The 19050-nt window shown below is 37.9% G+C and overlaps 1 protein-coding gene across 2 annotated transcripts in view; it reads left to right on the top strand.

Annotated features, from left to right (window-relative positions):
• The first annotated feature begins 4379 nt into the window (after positions 1-4379).
• The window catches only part of LOC100701748 (roundabout homolog 2), an 81223-nt gene continuing 66552 nt past the window's right edge, over positions 4380-19050 (top strand). The window contains exons 1-2 of one of the 2 annotated variants that reach the window (XM_005471927.4): positions 4380-4941; positions 8263-8589. In XM_005471927.4, coding sequence (XP_005471984.1) covers positions 4695-4941; positions 8263-8589 — 574 coding nt within the window. In that variant the 5' untranslated portion in view covers positions 4380-4694. The remainder of the gene's footprint in view (positions 4942-8262; positions 8590-19050) is intronic. The other variant, XM_005471928.4, reaches the window with a different exon arrangement.

Below are 19050 nucleotides of genomic sequence, written 5' to 3'. Positions count from 1 at the left end.
AAAACAGAGAACCAGTGCTATTTTAAAAACACCTAACAAGATTAAGAGGTGAGTGCCACATAACTCTCTCACCCATGACTAGCCGTTTGAAACACAGAAAGAGGCCATTTCTATGGAAATGCAATGTTTACACGCATGGGAGAAGTCTATTATCTGCCATTTTGAAAATGTGCACAGTGCTTCCTGGGGTTTCTACCTCATATTGCTCTCAGCATTTTCTTCCTTGTTTTCTTTTTTCTCCCCTGTGCTCATCCAGAGGAAAAACAAATGGTTTAAATGTCCTTTTGCCTGATTAAGCAAAAACCCTTTCTGCTTCTTCTACATCTATATATTGCCAGAGAAGTTTTCCACTAGTGTCCACAAAGTACCTCTTTCAGAAGCTGAATGGGGTCTTTTTCACCTTGAAAGCATTTAAATGGAGTTGCTAGGATTGGACTCTTCTTTCCCCACTCTTGCAAGGTATGTCAGGAGTTCAATGGTGTTTTGTGAAGCGTGAAGTTATACAGGGGAAGCAATGTGACTACGGCAAGAGAATAAAGTGATAGTAATGCATTGACAACACCACTCATCTCCCCGAAAGTAAAATACATCTCTCGAGAAGAGACATCTGCGATGTTTAGCTTTGATTTTTTAAGAGTCCTACAAAAGTGTCCCAAGGGGTATCGTACACTTTGAAATTTAAAGAACAGGTTTGATCCAGAAAAAGCACAGCAACACGGGAACTCGAAAGAACCTCAGTGGAGACAGTTATTCCCAAGGTTTTCGATTTGCATTGCATACTTACTTTATTCACAGCCTGCTGGGTCTGGAGGATAAAATCTGCCTTCTCAAACTCAAGGAGACAAAGGGCAACGTTTCAGAGCGAGAAGCCAATACTCCTTGCCCTTAAACAGGTGGGATGGCATACAGTGATGTCCCTGCACATGTGTTAGATGACGGCCTTTTCTGAGCAGCATCTACTCTACTCTATGTACTGTAGTTGTTCTACAGCCTAATTCTGTGTAATTATTCCCACTTTGTTGTGTATACTCAAATTTACAACTGGTAAATTCAGTAATCATGATGCCAATGCCAGTTGCGTTGCCCTGGCCTTAAAGAATTCAGGTCAGAAAGAAACAGAGGTTTCCCCCAGTGGAACTAAACCAAAATTAATATTGGCTAGTTTGTGACCTGCAACCTCATTCTTTTTCCTGTGAAGCTGTTTTTCCCTGTAAGACTTCAGACTCTTACCGTAACAAGCCCAAGTACAGCAGTCCACCAGTTGACAGACATTCCTTGTGACTTTGTCTTTTGTGTTGTTGTGTTGTTACGAAAGAGATCCCAAGAGAGTGATTTGTTCCTTGATAAGTCAGTCAGACCTTCACAATTTTAGATTTCCATTCTAGTTTTTTTATAAGCTTCCAACTACATCATGTTGTATTTGGAAGGAAGGTCAGACCATTTTTCCATGACATGTATAAAAAAAAACACACCCACACATGATCCTTATAATTCATGATGTTCAACTAAATTTGAAAACAGGGGGAGGAGATGAAGGGAGAAACTTACTACCACAACAAAATACTTTTTTCATTGCAACTGAAGCATTGCACCATGTTGGAATACATTGATCCTTGAGATAGCAATGCAATGGACTTGGAACCTGTCCAGGGTATATTCTGCCTTCTGACCACCCGCTCTCTGGGATATGCTACAGCACTATCCCAGAGGGCACCCACTACCACCCTGTATCCTAACTGAATGAGCAGTTAACAGAATGAAAGGATCGACTGAATCAATACAACTTCATGTATCTTGTGGAACAAACTGAGAAACAAAATGATTCAGTGATCTGCATTAACTAGTCTGGTTTGTTAACCTAGTATTATCAGTCCTATAAATAATTGCTTTTAATGTTTATGTGATCTGTATTACTTAAGTAAGACCATGTGTAAGATGTTATTCTATTGACTTGTAATTGACGTTTTTGTTTGTTTGTTTGTTTGTTTTTTCTGGAAAGTATTTGGCTTTTATATTATAGAGAAAAAAACAAGTATAATATAATACTTCTTTTTAATAGTATAAAAGCTAGAAACGTAAAAAAAAATGTTCTTTAGAAATTGAAAATAAAAGAAATATATATATCTATGTATATATATTTTTTTTTTAATTATTATTATTAAGGTGCTGAGTGCAGTGGAAATGCCTTAAAAATCCAAAAAGTCAGTGATCTGAGCAATTTTTAAAATAGTTTTATTATATCAATTGCTCGGATCACTAGTTTGATTTTCAAAGCACTGCCACTGCACTCAGCACCCTGAGCTGTTAGACAGAGGTTTGACACTTGTATGCAGGTTTGGACTTTGTGGTCAGGACACATGTCTACTCTGTCTACTCTCAGTAAGGCTGAGCGTGAGTGTGTTGAGCACACTGTCACACACACCATCTGTTACCTCCAACACTCCTGGCTTGGACAAACACGGCTATGAGCAGGTAATGGTGCAGACAAAACTTCTGACCTTGACACTGTCTCCTATGTGTGATCAGCGCGGGGAGAGAGGTAGATTGATGAGAGTCTTTTTGATTTTGGTTTGTGTGAGAAAGGCAGCAGAATCCCACGTTGCCTGGAAACCTGTCTATCTTGTAGTGTGTGATGAAAGATGGGGTCTTTCTCTGCCTCCCTTATCTTACTCTACTTCAAGATAAACATCAAATCACCACACTCAATAAATGTATTCCTTTTTTTAATCTTATGCAAGATCTCAAATGCCAATACACAAATACTTATCCAACATAACCTTTTTCATGTGCATTTATTCATCTATTTTAATTGAGGGATACTTAAAAATATTCATTTACATACTGTATACTTTTACTTAATATATAACATTTGGGATTTTAAAATAAAGCAACGTACAAGCACCATATTATAGAATATGTGTTTGCATGATTCAGTATTAATAATGAATGGCAGCATTATGTATCAAGTTATTTGCCACAATTACACTCACCACGTTCTTGAAGATTCCTTTACATGCCATTAAAGTTCACCTTGATGGATTTTGTGAGGTTATTAATTTCTTGAAAAGCCCATTTATTATCTCCTCTTTGTACTTCCGAGAGGCAGGGCTCGCTGTGGGCTAAGGTCACTTTGAACATCAAATTTTGAAAAACTGTCATTTGGTGTCAGGTCACTTAAAGCGACCATTCCTTTGTGGTTTGGCAGGAATGGTAACGCAGTACTTTATTCCTCCCAGATGACACTTAATGACAGTAATCTAGTTTTGGTAAAGGCTTGCCCTTTTAAGGCAAAGAGTTATAGACATAAAAGAGGTCTCCACAACACCATGAACAAGGCTACTGCCATAGGAAAAATAATATTTTGAAAACACAATTGTGTGATAAATGAGATCTATCCAGTGTAAATAATTCTGTTCACTTTACACCCCTTTCATACAGACTAATTTTAGTCATTGTCTACAATTATTATTCGATCTACTGCTGTGAACACAGCACTAAAAATGCTTTAATTTCATTCGCCAGATCAATAGCACCTGATACAGCCTCATCTCATTCTCATCTAACAGTGAGGCACTGCGTTTATAATGCTATTGACAATATTGAGCAGTATTGACGAAAAAAACTGGATAAGCGCCTCAGGCAGCGGGCAGGAATGAAGTGCCATTTCTTCACAGCTGTACACCTTTGTAATAGCTCTCTCAACCATGAACATGAAAATAAAATGTCAGCTACTAAAAATCAGACAGCTTTGTTTCAATCGTTTTACTCAACCGTTCGTGTCTTTTGGCGGGGTGGTGCAGGGTCAAGTTCAGGAGGAGACAAATGATAACAGAAATGATGCATCAGCTCTGCGAGAGCACATCTGCAAGATAAAGGAGGAATGTTTGTGTGCTGGATAAACAAAATGGCTCTAGTATATCTAGTTGCAGGTGCAATGTTGGGAATGGGAATAATGTGTTGGGGGATCTAACACCGAGTCTCTAAAAGTAAACCGAGCAAGTGTATGTTACGTATTCTGATGTTTTAATTCATTCAAACGGAGATGAACTAGCTAAATATATATTTATACATATATAATAACATTTTGAAATAACAGTTAGGAATAATAAAGCGTGCTTTCAGATCTTATCAGTCCAAGGACACAAAAATTGAATGAAAGGAAATAAAATCTCATAGAAGCCAGCCAAAACAGCGCTCTTTCATTTACTCGACACTGATCATGTTGCTGACTATGCCTATGAGTATATCAGCTGTCTGTGATCTCCTTGAAAAACAGAAAGAAAGAAAACGACTCCTGACCATAGCTGTACCAGTTCAGATCTAAACTGCTGCTGAGTTTTAATGCTCAGATTTATTGTGCTTGTTACATTCGCGCGGCTTTTTCTCCCAGGGCAGGAGAGAGGAGAGGAGGGGCTGAGCTGTGCTGCACCGTTCAGCTGCTCACCTCTCACTGAATCCCGTCTCCACCTTTCATCCCTCAACTTGTCCCACGTAGGGATGGATGAGTTCCACCGCCGTCGGACCTTGTAAAGTATCAGAACAATGCGTCTGAACTGGGGGACCGACAGTCACTGGAGGGTCTTTGGGCGTCGGTGATGTTTGCAATTGGTGACTGCAGAAACTGCCAACGTGTCGGAGAGTCGACAGACCACAGCTTACTGGTGCGCTCTTGGAGTGGGAGAATGGACATATGAATGAGAACGATTTCCCTCGGCGGCTACAATAACTGTTTTGGTTCTTTTAGTTCACTAACTCGCAGTAGTAAATCGTCACAAAGTCTCACAAGTGAAAACAGGATTGATGAGATTCTTTTTCATTTTTTCTTTTTTTGTTTCTGCTTGAGGAGGAATTCATGCGCCGATAGCTTACGAGGCCAATATGCCAGAATGGGTCCTCTACAGTATTTATTTCTCTGTGGACTTCTGCATACCCAGACCTATGGTAAGTTCATACAGTGCATGCATCTCTTACTTAGCGTCGTGGTTAAAAGGATGTCTTGTCCCACGTTATGCTATAGAAAGGATAGTCAGCTGTGACCCGATGCGTATTCGTCCACAGTGATTCCAGCTTAAGTCCACCAAGAAGATACTGAGTATGGTACGTGATTAACAGCTGGCACCCTTGAATTCTTGGTCGTCATATTATATACTATATACTTTCTTCCTTTTCTTTTTAGTTTAGCCCCTGTGTAAGATATTGTTCCAGACCAACTATTTAATGGTTAGGTAGACAAAGTTGATTATTTATTTATATGGGCTACCCTTAGCTGAATACATTTCTTACTTGAATTAAATGTTTGACAGCTTTTCAATATTGAGTAATCTGACAGAAAAAAAAAGGTCCAGGCAGGCAAACTTAACTTTCCCCCCCTATATCATCTAAAAAATTATATTTTCTGCTCTGTTCAGTGTTATGTTCTACTCATGTCGAAACCTATAATGGCTCCTGCTGGACCCACATATTGCTTTAATTCTCTTTATCTTGCGTCAGATACGTGGCCTCACGTTCAGGTTGATCAGTTAACTTAATGGACCTTCTGCTGTCTCAAATTTGAAATGTCTAGTCTGACGTGGAGGCAGTGTACCTTCATATAGTCTCAAAATCTGTCCCAAGCTGTGTATGTGTTCAGTACAATAGGCCTTTTAACATAAACACTGTATGTACAAAAATTAATTTGCACTTTTACATATCAAGAATCTGGTGTTGTTTAATCTCTTGAAGTGTTTTGTGCTACTTTGTCCCATATAGCACAAATCTGTGTCAGTAGAGTAAATGTGTGCAGGTGTAAGCACTACACAGCACATAAAGTGGCTTTTGAAACGGGTGTTCCCTGTACACTGGAAATGCTGAGTTTATATTGTACAGTGTGTCAATGCAGAACACAAGAGCAGCAATGACTCTGCTATCATCTCATCTTTATGAAACTTGTAGTTGGGGGGGGGGGGGGGGGATTGAACGCTTAGGTCATCATGGGAGTAGAAGTTTGTATTGGACTCCTGCTGACAGGTGTTTCCGGTGATTGGCACAACACATTTTTCCATACATTTACTGGGTTGAATCAGCACATTCTGACAGTTACATCAAAAGCCATTGTAAATGCAGGGCTGTTGCATTGGTTTCAATGGAATTCTGTAGATATATGTGTAGTATATATGTAGATTTATCTTAATACACATCCAGCATACCCATTCTTATGTTTTCAGTTAAAGGAATCTTCCAAGTTATAAGCTGAAGCTTGTACTGGTAAAACAGTGTGAGCTTAACCTGGCTTTTATCAAAGTGTCCACTGGTGTAAGCTTCCAAATAACTACTTATTTTCTGCAAGGCTTTGAGGGTGTGCTTCAGCACCATGGATAGTTCCCACCAAACTGACATACTTGGGAAGAAAAATGAGCCTCAAAGCTGGACCTGGACAAAATATGCCCCCCGCCCCTGTTTTTTTTTTAACTGTTCTAAATGTATCTAAATATAACTCTTTACTTTCAGACTCCATTTAAAATATATCAGCCTTTTTAACCCCAATTTAAGGAGTTACATTTAAAAAAAAAACAATCCAAATCTTTCCCTTCTTTTTTCACTCATTTACATTCAGGGTCATAGTGCGCATGGAGCCTGCCCCGAGTAGGAAATAGACAACCCCCTCCTGATGAGATGCCAGTCTATCACAGGGCCAACAGACTGACAGGACCCCACAGGACCTTCTTGCTGTTAGATGACAGTACCAACCACTGAGCCAATGTGCCACCCACAACTTAAATCATCTAATTTAAATTCTGTTGTCTGACAGCACAAGCCTCAAACTCTGCATTAGCTACTGTGGAGACTGGGTAATGGGAAGACCAATTAAACAACACCAGTATTTCACAAAATATGTGTTTGTGTGACTTTGCACAGCCACACAAATGTTATAGATTATAGAGTTTTAAAAGCATTTTTAATACGCAGTGTATCTCCCTGCTTTGGCATGCTGGTGCCAGCTAATGGAACGCTTTTTGTCAACAAACCTCTTAACATTATGGACCATCACATCAATTTTTATTCACTTTTGTGACTTTATTTCAGTTGCTTTAGAGCAGCCAATGATCACCGTTGCCTCTGCAGTTTGTATGATTTGTCACCAGCACAGTTAAAAAGACAAGAGAGTGCCAAACATCACTTTCATTTATTTATTATATATCTTATTTATTTCCTCTTTAAGACAGTCGAAAAAGTATGTTCTAGCGACTCAAACACTACACACTTGACTTGTTTGTATGCACACGACAGAGAAGACCTTTTAACTCAGATATTATAATGTGCTCATACACCATGGAACAGATGAAAGTTGTGAGATTGTCATGTCGGTAAACAAACACAGTGCCACTACATTCGGGTCATTACTCTGTGACATTTAGAGGTGGAATATATGAAACAGCACTGAATTGGTCAATAAATGGAAAAAAAATCAGGCATTCCCGTGACATTTGATGGAGATCAACTATCAAATACTGGGGGTTAAAACGTAAATATTATTTATGGCAAAATATAGCCGTTGATTTGAAAAGCACATAGTGAACTTTGCACATCCTTAGTCTTAAAATACAAATCGAAAAATCCATTGTAGCAGTTGCTGTTATACACCCACTGTGACAACATATTTGATGATGTCAGTGTTTGATGGAACGTGTTAATGAAAAAGTTAATGAGATGTAATGACTCCTCAGCTCCTGTCTGTGAAAGTAAATATGGAAGCTTCAGTTTAGTAACACAGCATATTGTAGAGCAAATAAAAACCTGACACTAATCAGCTTTCTTTTTTTCCAGGTACTGTAATCACATTATACTTTGTGTGTTCCACCAATCATATTTACAGATTGATGCAGAGGCATGATTTACAGTTTAAATTGCAGTGGAAATTATTATTTTAGTGAGAGAAAAGTGATGAAAACCATTACTTATTTTCCAACATAAGTCCCCAAGATTTCTCTCTGTCATCAGCTGTCGTTATTTTAATCAAAAGAAGTATGGTAATCAACAATTTCCTTTTTTTTCTCTTTTTTTAAAATTTTAGAGAAACTGTGATAAGCCAGTATTGCTTTACCGCTGTTGTATGACACAGTGCATTCTGAGTGTCTATTAACTTTTAAAGGTTGCTCATTCGTAGTTGCTATTGCTGCTTTTGGTAACTCAGGGGCTACCTGCCTTTATTCCAAACATACTGTTGGTTAAAAAAGAAATATATGTGTATATGAAATAAACATCATCATCATTCCTTTCCTTTAGGGTCTCGTCTTCGCCAGGAAGACTTCCCTCCCCGCATTGTGGAACACCCTTCTGACCTCATTGTGTCCAAGGGGGAGCCAGCCACTCTCAACTGTAAGGCAGAGGGTCGTCCACCGCCTACGGTGGAATGGTACAAAGACGGGGAGCGTGTTGAGACAAACAGGGAAAATCCCCGTTCCCACCGCATGCTGCTTCCCAGTGGGTCCCTCTTCTTCCTGCGCATCGTTCACGGACGACGGAGCAAGCCAGACGATGGCATCTATGTTTGCGTGGCCCGAAACTATCTGGGGGAGGCCAAAAGCCGGAACGCATCTCTAGAAGTAGCACGTAAGTTTGACTTTTCATCGTGCCCCTCTAGGCACAAAGGTAATAACATGGTCAAAGAAATCTCAATGTTGCATTAAAAAAAAGGGAAATAAATGAATATGGAGCATGGGTGAGGGTGGTAACCTTTTGTGGGGTATATGAAAATACGAAAATGTGCTAATATTGCATAAAAAACTAGAGGTTAAATTAAGCAAACATTGTGGAGCTGTTGTGCTACCGTATATGTCATCTGATGTCATCTGTCACAGTGCACGCAAGATCACATAACCTTTCCGCTGAACCTACAAGTGTGTGTTAATTTACCCAGCCGTGTGCATAACGTGTGTGCGCATATGTGTGTGAATATGTTTCCTGACTGCTAGTGAGACCTGTTTGGATGACCTGTTTGAGTAATGTATGGGCAAAGCTGTGAATCGCTCTAGGGAGGGAGAGCAAAAGGAGGCAGGATTTTAACCCAGCGAACTCCCTTTCAGTGTTTGGATTTGGAAAGACGTGGCCAGCTCCCAGCCAGTTCTCTCCCTGTGTGGGAGAAAGGCGCTCTGGGCTATTCACATTTCCATTATGTGCTAAACTGAGCTGATTTCTTGCCATGAACAAGATGCACACACGCTCGGACGCACATGCATACACACACAAACACCCACATCGTCTCCTCTGCTCTGTGTTTATCATTAGCACAGATGGGGAATTCCATGCAAACAATATATTGCAATTTGGTTTTAAAATAATAGTTAAAAAAATATTTATCCACCCATGGCATTCTGTTATATTTGCATTTTTAATTGCAAAATAGGTGAATATGAGACATGAACCTAATGACTTGACTATGATGTACTATAGTTACATTACTACAGTTAAAACAAGAACATGTCAGAGTCAGAATTATGGCACTGTTGTGGCTTCAGCTGGTTTGTCACCCTTGGCTTTATGGGGAAGTCACAGAATAGGAAGGGGAAAAAACTGAGATAAGAACCATGAAGCTAATAGTAGCTCAAGACATTATCTGATATCTCTGTGCCTTTTTTTGTGCACCACATCATCTCTTTGCCTTATTGCTGTATTCAGTCCCTGTTGTCTTGTGTTTCTGTTGTCTTCTTTTACTGATGATACCTCGTCTTTGTTTCAAGGCAGTGAACTGTCCTGGAAGTGCTGAGGCTTAAGGAGATGCTGGCAATGTAATAGGACATACAAATCGAGCCATAAGAATAAGTGTGTGTGTGTCAGAGGATACAACACTGGCTTCCCCATACAAAACGAGACATTGTGGTGTCGGGTATTATAGCTGGTATTATCTAGCATCCCTGTCTCACTGTAATCGGAATTTACACTGCACTTTGTATCACATTTACACTGCACTTCTTGAGCTGTACAGTTGTCTTTGAAGATAGTGAATAATTCTTTCTCATAAAGAAACCAGAGACCCAAAACTGTCGTTATAGTGTCAAGAGACACATCTTCTGGCGGCTTCACTGATTCCCTTGACTGAATAGATGCCGACTTTATGAACACAGTGACTGTGTCAGAGTGATTTTGTGGGGATTTTCTGGTTCTCCCTAAACACAATAAAGCTCATTTGTATGTTGTAGCTCAAACAGGCATTCTGAATTCATTTTCTGAGTTAATTCTCACATTCTTTGTCACTGTTGAAGCTGCAGCTACTTCTAAATAGTTTCTTGGTTTGTTTTTTGTGAGAAACCTATGTTATGTGTAGCAACCATACATATGTTGTAAATGTGACATACCCAAAATAAAGTAGCAACACCTAAATGTTAGAAAATATAGAACTGTGTTCCCCAGGATAGCTTTAATATTCTTTGAAATGCATGTTTTGTAGCACATCGTAGGATACATTCTTGAATCCACACCAATTGGTTTATATTTTTTGTATTCAAAGCACCATCTTGATCATTTTGAGGACATTTTGAAGGATCAGTGTTGGCTCTAAGGAGTACACCTCATGGGTACACCTCGTATATCTAGATAGAGCCATACATATTTGGAGAATGACACTTTTTTGTGTGTATTTTTTCTTTCTACACCACCTTAGTTAATTTAAATCACACAAGCGAAATGTGATTTGAGTGCAAACTTATGGCTGTAATTCAATGGATTTACCAAAAGTAAATTAAATGACTGCCTGAATTCTACAACCCATGGACATCACTAAATGTTGTTTCTGCTCTCTAAGTCCTTTACTGCCACCACCTTTAGTTCCTGTTTTTTGTGGGTCTTTCTGCCTTCAATTTATTTTTCTTTAATAAAAGAAAAGTACGTTCTATTGAGCTGAGATCAGGTGACTAACAAGGCCATTGAAGAGTTTCCCATTCTGTTGCCTTGAGAAACTCTTAGATTGCTTTTGCAGTGCGCTCTGATTAATTATATATTTGCACCGTGAAGTGCTGTCTGATCAGTTTTGCAGCATTTGGCTGAGTCTGAGCAGAGAGCATAGCCTGCTAGTGCTACTTCTTTAAGCAGTCACATCATCAATAACCACTCAGTTCCACAGGCAGCCATACATGCCATAACATTACTTCCACCATGTTTGACAGATGATGTGGTATGCTTTGGATCACAAACTGTTTCTCTCCTTCTCCATACTTTTCACTCCTCATAATTGTAGAACAAGTTAAGCTTGGTTTCATATGTCCAAAGATTTTTTTTTTTTTCAAAACGTTTCACTTTTTTTTCTGGCAACATCAACTGACCAATATTTATATTTTTGTAGACGACTTTGACAATGATACACCTACCCCCACAAGATGACTTGACTTGGTTAGATATTACCTTTTGGTGTTGCTGTTCTTGTCAGTGCATATTTTCTTTTTTAGTAATGTATCAGATGTTTAATTGTCCAATTCTAACTTTATTATTTTGATTTCCACCCTAATAATGGCCTTCACGTGAATCAATCTTCATTGATGTCCACTGCAGTGGTGTACAGAAGCAAAACTAAAAACAAAAAATAAAAGGTCCAGATACTCATTAATCTATTTGTACAGCTCAGTATATCTTGTCTATTATAAGGAAGCCCAGAATAGGATCCACATATTTTCAGTATGTATTATATTTAAAGTAACTGCCTTGTGTACATAGTGTCAAGGGATAAATTTTGTTTTCCACGGCCTTTCTCACATAAAGGACAGTACATGCCGGGCAGATTTTGGTCTTTTTTGTGTAATTCAGAATATCATGGCTACAGGGATGCATAATCACATGACTCCTCCAGGGACTGCAGGTTCCTGCCAGTATTGCTGCAGCCAAAGTTGTCATGCAATGCTCCGGGTGGGAGCAAACGGGTATATGAAAGTGCTGTGGGAATGATCTGACAGTGAGTCTAGCTCTAGAATGGTCTGTTTCTTTAGGAGTCCACACACATCCTCAGATTTTCTAATGGGCTGTAGCATTGTATCTTAACCAGTGGCTCAGAAAATGTAGCTAACTAGAGGGGTGCTGCTCCCTCGGGTACATTTGTGCTATACAAGCTCAATTTTGGTGGTTCGTCATGCATTTTGTGAGCTTGAGTCTGAGTGAAATTTGAACAGACATTATTCATTCCGTGTGATGCAAAACACTTCAGCTGTTTAAGATGGCAGCAAAGCTTAAAATATGTAAATTATGCAGATATGCCAGACAAATCTACAGCTGACAGCCTGGCATCAACAAATGATGTACCTCACAACATTTGTTTGTCATATAAATTAGCCAGTCCATACTAAAACATCTATTTGCACACATATTTTCTTTCCCCCCATACGCCTTAACAGGGCTCCTGTTAAAGAATTAATAGAAGTAACAGTGCAAATTTAAAGTACAAGTTTTTTTCTTTTCATTTTTTTGTTGTTGTTGAGAATCATCTAAAAGGACTCACAAAATGTTAGTTTTTCTTGAAATCTGAAGAAATTATTGTGCATAACTCACCATTTCTTTATTTCCTCCATTATTCGATTTGCTACTCACTTAACACATTGGCATATTTTAAAGTCTTTGCCTTTAACTTCCTTCTTGTGCCTAATCATCTAGCTTCAGGCTGACTTCAATACAACTGTGATGTCTACAGGGACAGTATTAACATATTTTCATACCATCTGCATGGTTATTCCTTCCTTGTTAAATCTTTTAGCGCACTGTGGATATTTTCCAGCACCGTGGTTTTTCAGAGGAAATGTTTTACATTTACATTGACTCTTAGCTGAGCAAGACTGAACTAACCCTGAATAAGTAGAAGTGGAAAAAAATGAAGGCTAGAGAGCATAATTTTTTTCCTGTGGACAATGGGAGCATATTTATTTTCTAAGCTGATGGACTATACCAAGGCACGAAACAGAAGAATTTTCAGCCTTGTCGAGATTCTATTTCCTGACCGTCTTATTTGGTGTATATCTGCCACAAATGATAACATCAGCTATTTCAAAGGAAAAAAAAAATACCTGTTTATTATTAGAATGTCATGTATTTTTTTCTTGATAAACAAGACCCGTTGTGTTTTTGCTACTGTTGCAACATGTCACCTGAGTCTCACATCCAAGTATGTAATTTTAATAATCGACAGTCACCTGCTGTCAGTGTGTACAATCACACTTGGCCAACCACTGAGGCAGTTTTTTTACATATTCACTCTGTTAAGTCAGACATTACAGCTGAGCGCTACTTCTGAGCAACGTGAACAAACAACTGTGCAACCTCCAGGCCACCAGTGGACTGGCACTAATCATCAGAGTGAGTGGCTGTTGATGGAATTAGAACAGCTTCCTCAAACTATTAAGAGAAGGGACAGAAAGACATAAACGGTGATGTGTTGAAGGGAGTTGTGGGCGGAGAGGCGGCGGATGCGAGGGTATTCATTAGCACCAAACTCAAGAACAAGACGAGTCCCCTTCTGTTCAACTGTGCTAGGAGAATTAGATGTATAGTCACTCAGCCAGACAATCATCAATTAAATCCTCCCAGTCTCAGACAACTAGCGAACTAAGCAGAAACAATGCTAGATAAATCTAGTGCTAGATTTTTTATTTTTTATTTTTTTACCATAGTTCCCTATGGTAATCGTTTTTGCTGAAATATTGAACACAGTGGTAATTTATTTGGAATTTTAGTAAAATAGTAGAATAAATTCATTTACTGACAGTTTGATTTCAGACTGAAATCTGAAATCATGTGAAATGTGAAAAAGTCTTGAGCTGCCCATAACATCTTTAAATTTTGCCTGGAAAATGGGAAATAGGTGCAGTGATTCATTGAAACATGTTCAAACATAAATGAAAATAAAGTATATAAGGCAAAAGGACAGTGTGTACAATTCTTGAAAGGCAGTATTTGGCAAGACTTTCTTTGTTCTTTAGCACTATCTGAATTCTCTTTGACTGTTGGATTTCTAGTAATTTCTTCAAGTGTTTTCAGGAATAGTTCATCAGGCGTCTTTTATCTAAAGCTTTTTTTTGTTTGCCTTTGTTCTGTTCTCCACCATAGAACCAAGTGCGCCAGAGCTTCTCTTTATATTTTTACATGGTGTACTGCCATTTTTGGGAGCATTACAAGTTGCTATACAGCAATACAACCGTTATATCCCAAATTTAATAATATGTATGCATTCAGTCCATAGTAAGTACATGAATTGCAAAAAAAAAGTGCAATAAACTACAAAAAAAAAAAAAAAAATGAAAATAGTTTTCGGTTTTTAAACATATTTCTAGTTAGAGAAATTTCAGAGGTATATACTTCAAAACTGTAAATACAAAAAAGTTGCACAAAATAGTTTCCAGACACAGGAAATTAATTTTGAGTGTCTTCATAATTTTATTTTTTAGATACACCAATTTTTATATACTGCAGGAAAAACGAAAAAAAAAGATTCTAATTCAAATTTGCAAAAAACAAAACAAAACAGCATGTGCATCAAAATAAACTGTTTCCAACAGTGCAATTTGAGTTCTAAGCGTACCAGAAACTATTCAGAAAAGCGTTGGTACATGGTGACGTCTATTCCAACGTGGGAAGTGCTATGAACAGCTGATCGGATCGGCAAAAGCGTGTTTCTGGAATATTATGTGTTTGTTGCTGTAAGTGCTCTTTGTGCAATTTTTGCAAAGCCATGTGTGGAAAGAAACCGAGGACAAGCTGAATGCATAAGATGTAAGTACAACTCCTCCGGTTTCCTATGCAAAATACATTTTTACGGTAGCTTATGTGGTTGCAATTCTACTGGGATTTAAAAAACGCAAAGCGGAAAGTTCTGCTCCAATCATGATAGAAAGAAACTCACAAAGTGGAAGTTATCAGTCATAGCTTGGCCTCCCCATTGGCCAAATGTCAACAATACTGAAGCAGAGTGGGACCATCTTTCTTTCTATGTATGCTTTGTGGAAGTGTGTTTGGAATCATTGCCAAGCTGAAAAATAAAGCAGTTAAACAATCAGACGATTTACAGGTGATATACATGCAACCCCAAATCATGACAGAGCCTCCTCCGTGTGTAACGGGTTTCCTGACCTTCCCTACACATATGGATGAGGCTTTGGACCAGAATTTGATTCATCACTTCATGAGACCTGTTGCTGCTGATTTTCAGTCTCCTTCTTGTTTATTTGGCATACCATAGATTTTTCTCAGTGAACAGTAGATAGATCAGAATAAATATCAGATCCATCTCTCAGGTCCTATGTCAGGTCTTGATGGAGTTATTCCATTTTCCAAAGGGAATGACATAGCTTTTTAGGCCTAACACTTCTTTGTTTTGTCCTCATTTTTTTTAAGAAATACTGCACACCATGCCAAGACAGGCCAAGTTTTCAAATAATAGCTCTTTAGGAATCATCCTGTTGGTGCAAAAATATAATTTTCTACCTATTCTCTAAAATTATTGCACACCACATGTTAAGTGGTCTTTTATGTGTCGACAGAACATTCCTCTGAATAAGGTCTAGTACAAGGACTGCATAAAAAAATGTCCAGATAAAGCCCAGAAAATATGACCTATTGCTTGAGTCCAATTTAAATAATTTTAAAAAGGGTTGCTCCTTGGAAACCATATATAAAGAAGAGCACTGAAAAAAAGTTGAGCTACCGATTATGTTCAACATGTACAGTATGGGCAATATATTCAGTTCATCAGTCACTGCTTCCTTGTCATTGTCTTCTCCTCAGTGATGTGCATTGCCCTGAGCAACATAGGCTACTGGTTGGTATAATGTACTGTGAGAGTCAAAGCAATGCTTTCTCCAGGCATGAAAATATCTTCTTTCACAAAGTGCATCTCATAGAAGGCATCATTTATCTAGATCATCATATTTATGCTTTACATTTGGTATATATCACATGGGGAGGTTTTCTTCAGAAAGCTTTGTATGTAAGTATTTGGGGTTAGAGTTTTGCTGTGAACAGTCATTACTATTTTAAGGTACTTACCTGTAGTTAGCACTGATGGTGTGAATCTGAAAACGTAGTAAATCACTCAAGGTTTAGTAGCCTTTCTATTGGGAGGCATTCTCTGGTGCTTCAAAAAGTGGCAACTTGCCATTAATCATGCATTTCACTGTTTTGAAAACACCCAGGGTTAGTGTCTGCCTGCCAGCCCTGTGTGTTTCTAGGCAGACTGTCAATGTTTTGTATGAGTAGATAGGTTGGCCACATTGTACAATCTGTTTCCAGTTCAGCAGCCCTTGTGTATCTTTCCTCTGTTTACCCTGCTTTTGTTAAGCCAGTATAGGGTTTTGAACCCAGCTGATAAGAAGTGAGCTTTCTCAGGTTTTCACCAAATGTAATCATTAGCATTATTAATACATGCCGTCATACTTTAGCAGGTTACATTTGTCGTGCATGTGTGGGCCAAATCGATGCAGTATTGCAGTATTATGTGTGATTATTCCACATTTTTTTTCACAATTAAATTGGTTGTATCTAATGCGAGCAAATGTAAAAAATAAATTCAAAACTGTGCAAGCGTATATTTCTTTAATACCTCTAAGAGGTGATTGCACAAGAAAAGGGATGCTTCTCCACGTGCATTTGTGATCCCAATCACACTGATTCTTGTTTTTTTTCTCCATAGGGCCATTTTGGTGTTGCTAAGCAGCCTGTAATCAGCCATCAGTTTCTTGTATGTCAGTGAGTTACATATGGTATAATTTACAGTAGCTGTATTAGGAGATCAAAAACAGAAACCTTAAAGTTTTCCTTGAAGTGAAAGAGAGAAACAAGCCTCCAAATAGCCACAAAAGAATCATCATATAATTTCAAAATGAAAAACAAAGAAAGACCATGGTGCAGTGTTAACACAGCTGAATCACAGCTGGTATATTCTGATTTTCCACCTGCTATGTAGCTAGGCTTTTTCTAAAGTAATGAGCTTATAGTTATTCACATTACAAACTGTTCCAAACGTGTAGTCAGTTTAGACAATAAGCTACAGAGAGAGCCTACCATGTCGTCTGTTGGTGTTTAACTATCCACCTTTTACCCAGAGTTGTTTCCTAGATTTCCCAGTGTAATTTTGATTTATCTAAGCACATATTAACATTTACAGACTTCTAGTAAAGTCTGGTAAGTGTATGACTTGATAGTGAGCGCTGCAACATGTCTTTTCTCCTTACACGTAAATCCATCAAAAGGCAGAATTTTCCACAGCACTTAAAATGTGGCTTACATTTGTAGAGCATTGTGAAGCTCAGACAGGAAAATGGTATCAAGACTCCACATGCAAATATAACCTGATCACACTCATGTGGCCATTAGTATGCAAGGGAAGCTTTTTGAATGTGATAATTATCAAATCCTTGAAGATGATGTGAATAATATGTACTCAAGTAGCTTTCAGGTTATGGTACATGGATTCGTAAGGTGGCTTTATTTCTATTCAAGTTGTTTAGTATGTGTGTGGAGATCCTTTTTTTGCTGTTGTTGTTAATCATGTAAAACATATGCCATCATTTTATGACAAATGTTCCTCTAGGCATGGTGTATGCTCTTATGTTTGATTTTTTTCTGTTCATCAAAACGGATACTATACATGTCTATAGGTTTTCAATAATCTTAGTTTTTTTTCTTCATTTCTGCTGTTGACCTTGCATTTGGAAAGGCCAAGCTCTTGGATTGTCAAAGTAGAGAAAAGCTGAAATGCTCAGCTTGGAACTTTTTCCTATCGTAGGTCACTTATTGAAAACATATCGCATATACACAAAAATAGCTAAATAACTTTAAATATTAAAGAAATTCATTCTATCCAGTGCTTCAAAACTATATGTACTTCTGAATGAGAGTCTAGTCACATTTCATAGAATAGGTGTTGAATTTAAAGTAGACTGAATTCATCTGTACTGTATATAGAGTCATATCTCCTATGACAGTAGAATCCCAAATGAACATGTTAGAATCTGTTAGATATGTTTCTTGATTCGTTTTGGGGTCTTAATAGTAGTGTAGGAGAATACTTTTATTTCTTCCAGGTAGTGAAAATACAAACCACATATTTATTTTGTCTTTTCAGGCAGTCTTATGTTAAAAGTATTCCTAAACTGCAGATATAGAGGTGGCCAGGGCAAGGAAGTAGAACTAATTTATGGATATTTTTTTTTGGCTGAAGACAGTGAGCGAAGGGGCTAGCATCTGGTGCTAACTGGACCATGTTCACTCCTTGGAGGTAGTGCATTATGAGGTTCGGTAAGTTAGCTAAGGGCTAGCATCTGGTGTTAATTGGACCATGCAAACACCTTTAAGAGCTCTGGTGCACTTTCTTACAGTTGGTTGGAAGAAACATATGCCTGGCGTGAAGAAGCACACTAGCTTGATTTGCTGTGTTCAAGCTTGTTTCAACTTTGTAATTTATGATGAGAATCAGTTATATGTAAGTGGAAATTCAAGATATAACATCTTATATTCCCCTCTCCATGTCTCTGTCTTAATTATACATCAAAATTTGTTTCCCCATATATATCCTGTCTTTTTACCTTGTTTTATATATTTTACCCTAGTGTCATATTTAAAATGCTTGTAAGTGGTTATGTTATTTTCTTTAATCTAATGACAACATTTAATAAGAATGGAAATGTACTTAAATATCTCACTGAATTTCACTGAATAAATGTTTCTTTAAATTAGCACTATTTTATTTTACTTACAATAACAAACTAACTTGCTAATACAGTACTTGCTAATACAGTACTAGTTGCTAATACAACTGTTAATACAACTGTTCCCCCTTCACGAAGCAGTTTTAATGTTATCCAGCAAAACGATGACTAAGTTTGTTTGTTTTTTTAGAAGAAATTCTCAGTTACATAAGTCAGTGATAAACAAGGATGCTTGTCAAACAGATGCTAACTATTAAATTATGGAATCTGGTTACTTTTCATGGTCAGTTGATCTTTACCCTCTTGGGATTTTATCATCCTGCATTTACAGATGCCTCATCAAGTTTGGGACTATTGTTCACATTCTTTCAAAATGAAAACAACACTAACTCTGTCTGAT

This window comes from Oreochromis niloticus, linkage group LG10 (assembly GCF_001858045.2).
Source record: "Oreochromis niloticus isolate F11D_XX linkage group LG10, O_niloticus_UMD_NMBU, whole genome shotgun sequence".
NCBI classification, from domain to species: Eukaryota; Metazoa; Chordata; class Actinopteri; order Cichliformes; family Cichlidae; genus Oreochromis; species Oreochromis niloticus.
Note: the sequence above shows the minus strand (reverse complement) of the source record. Positions and strands in the feature narration are given on the sequence as shown.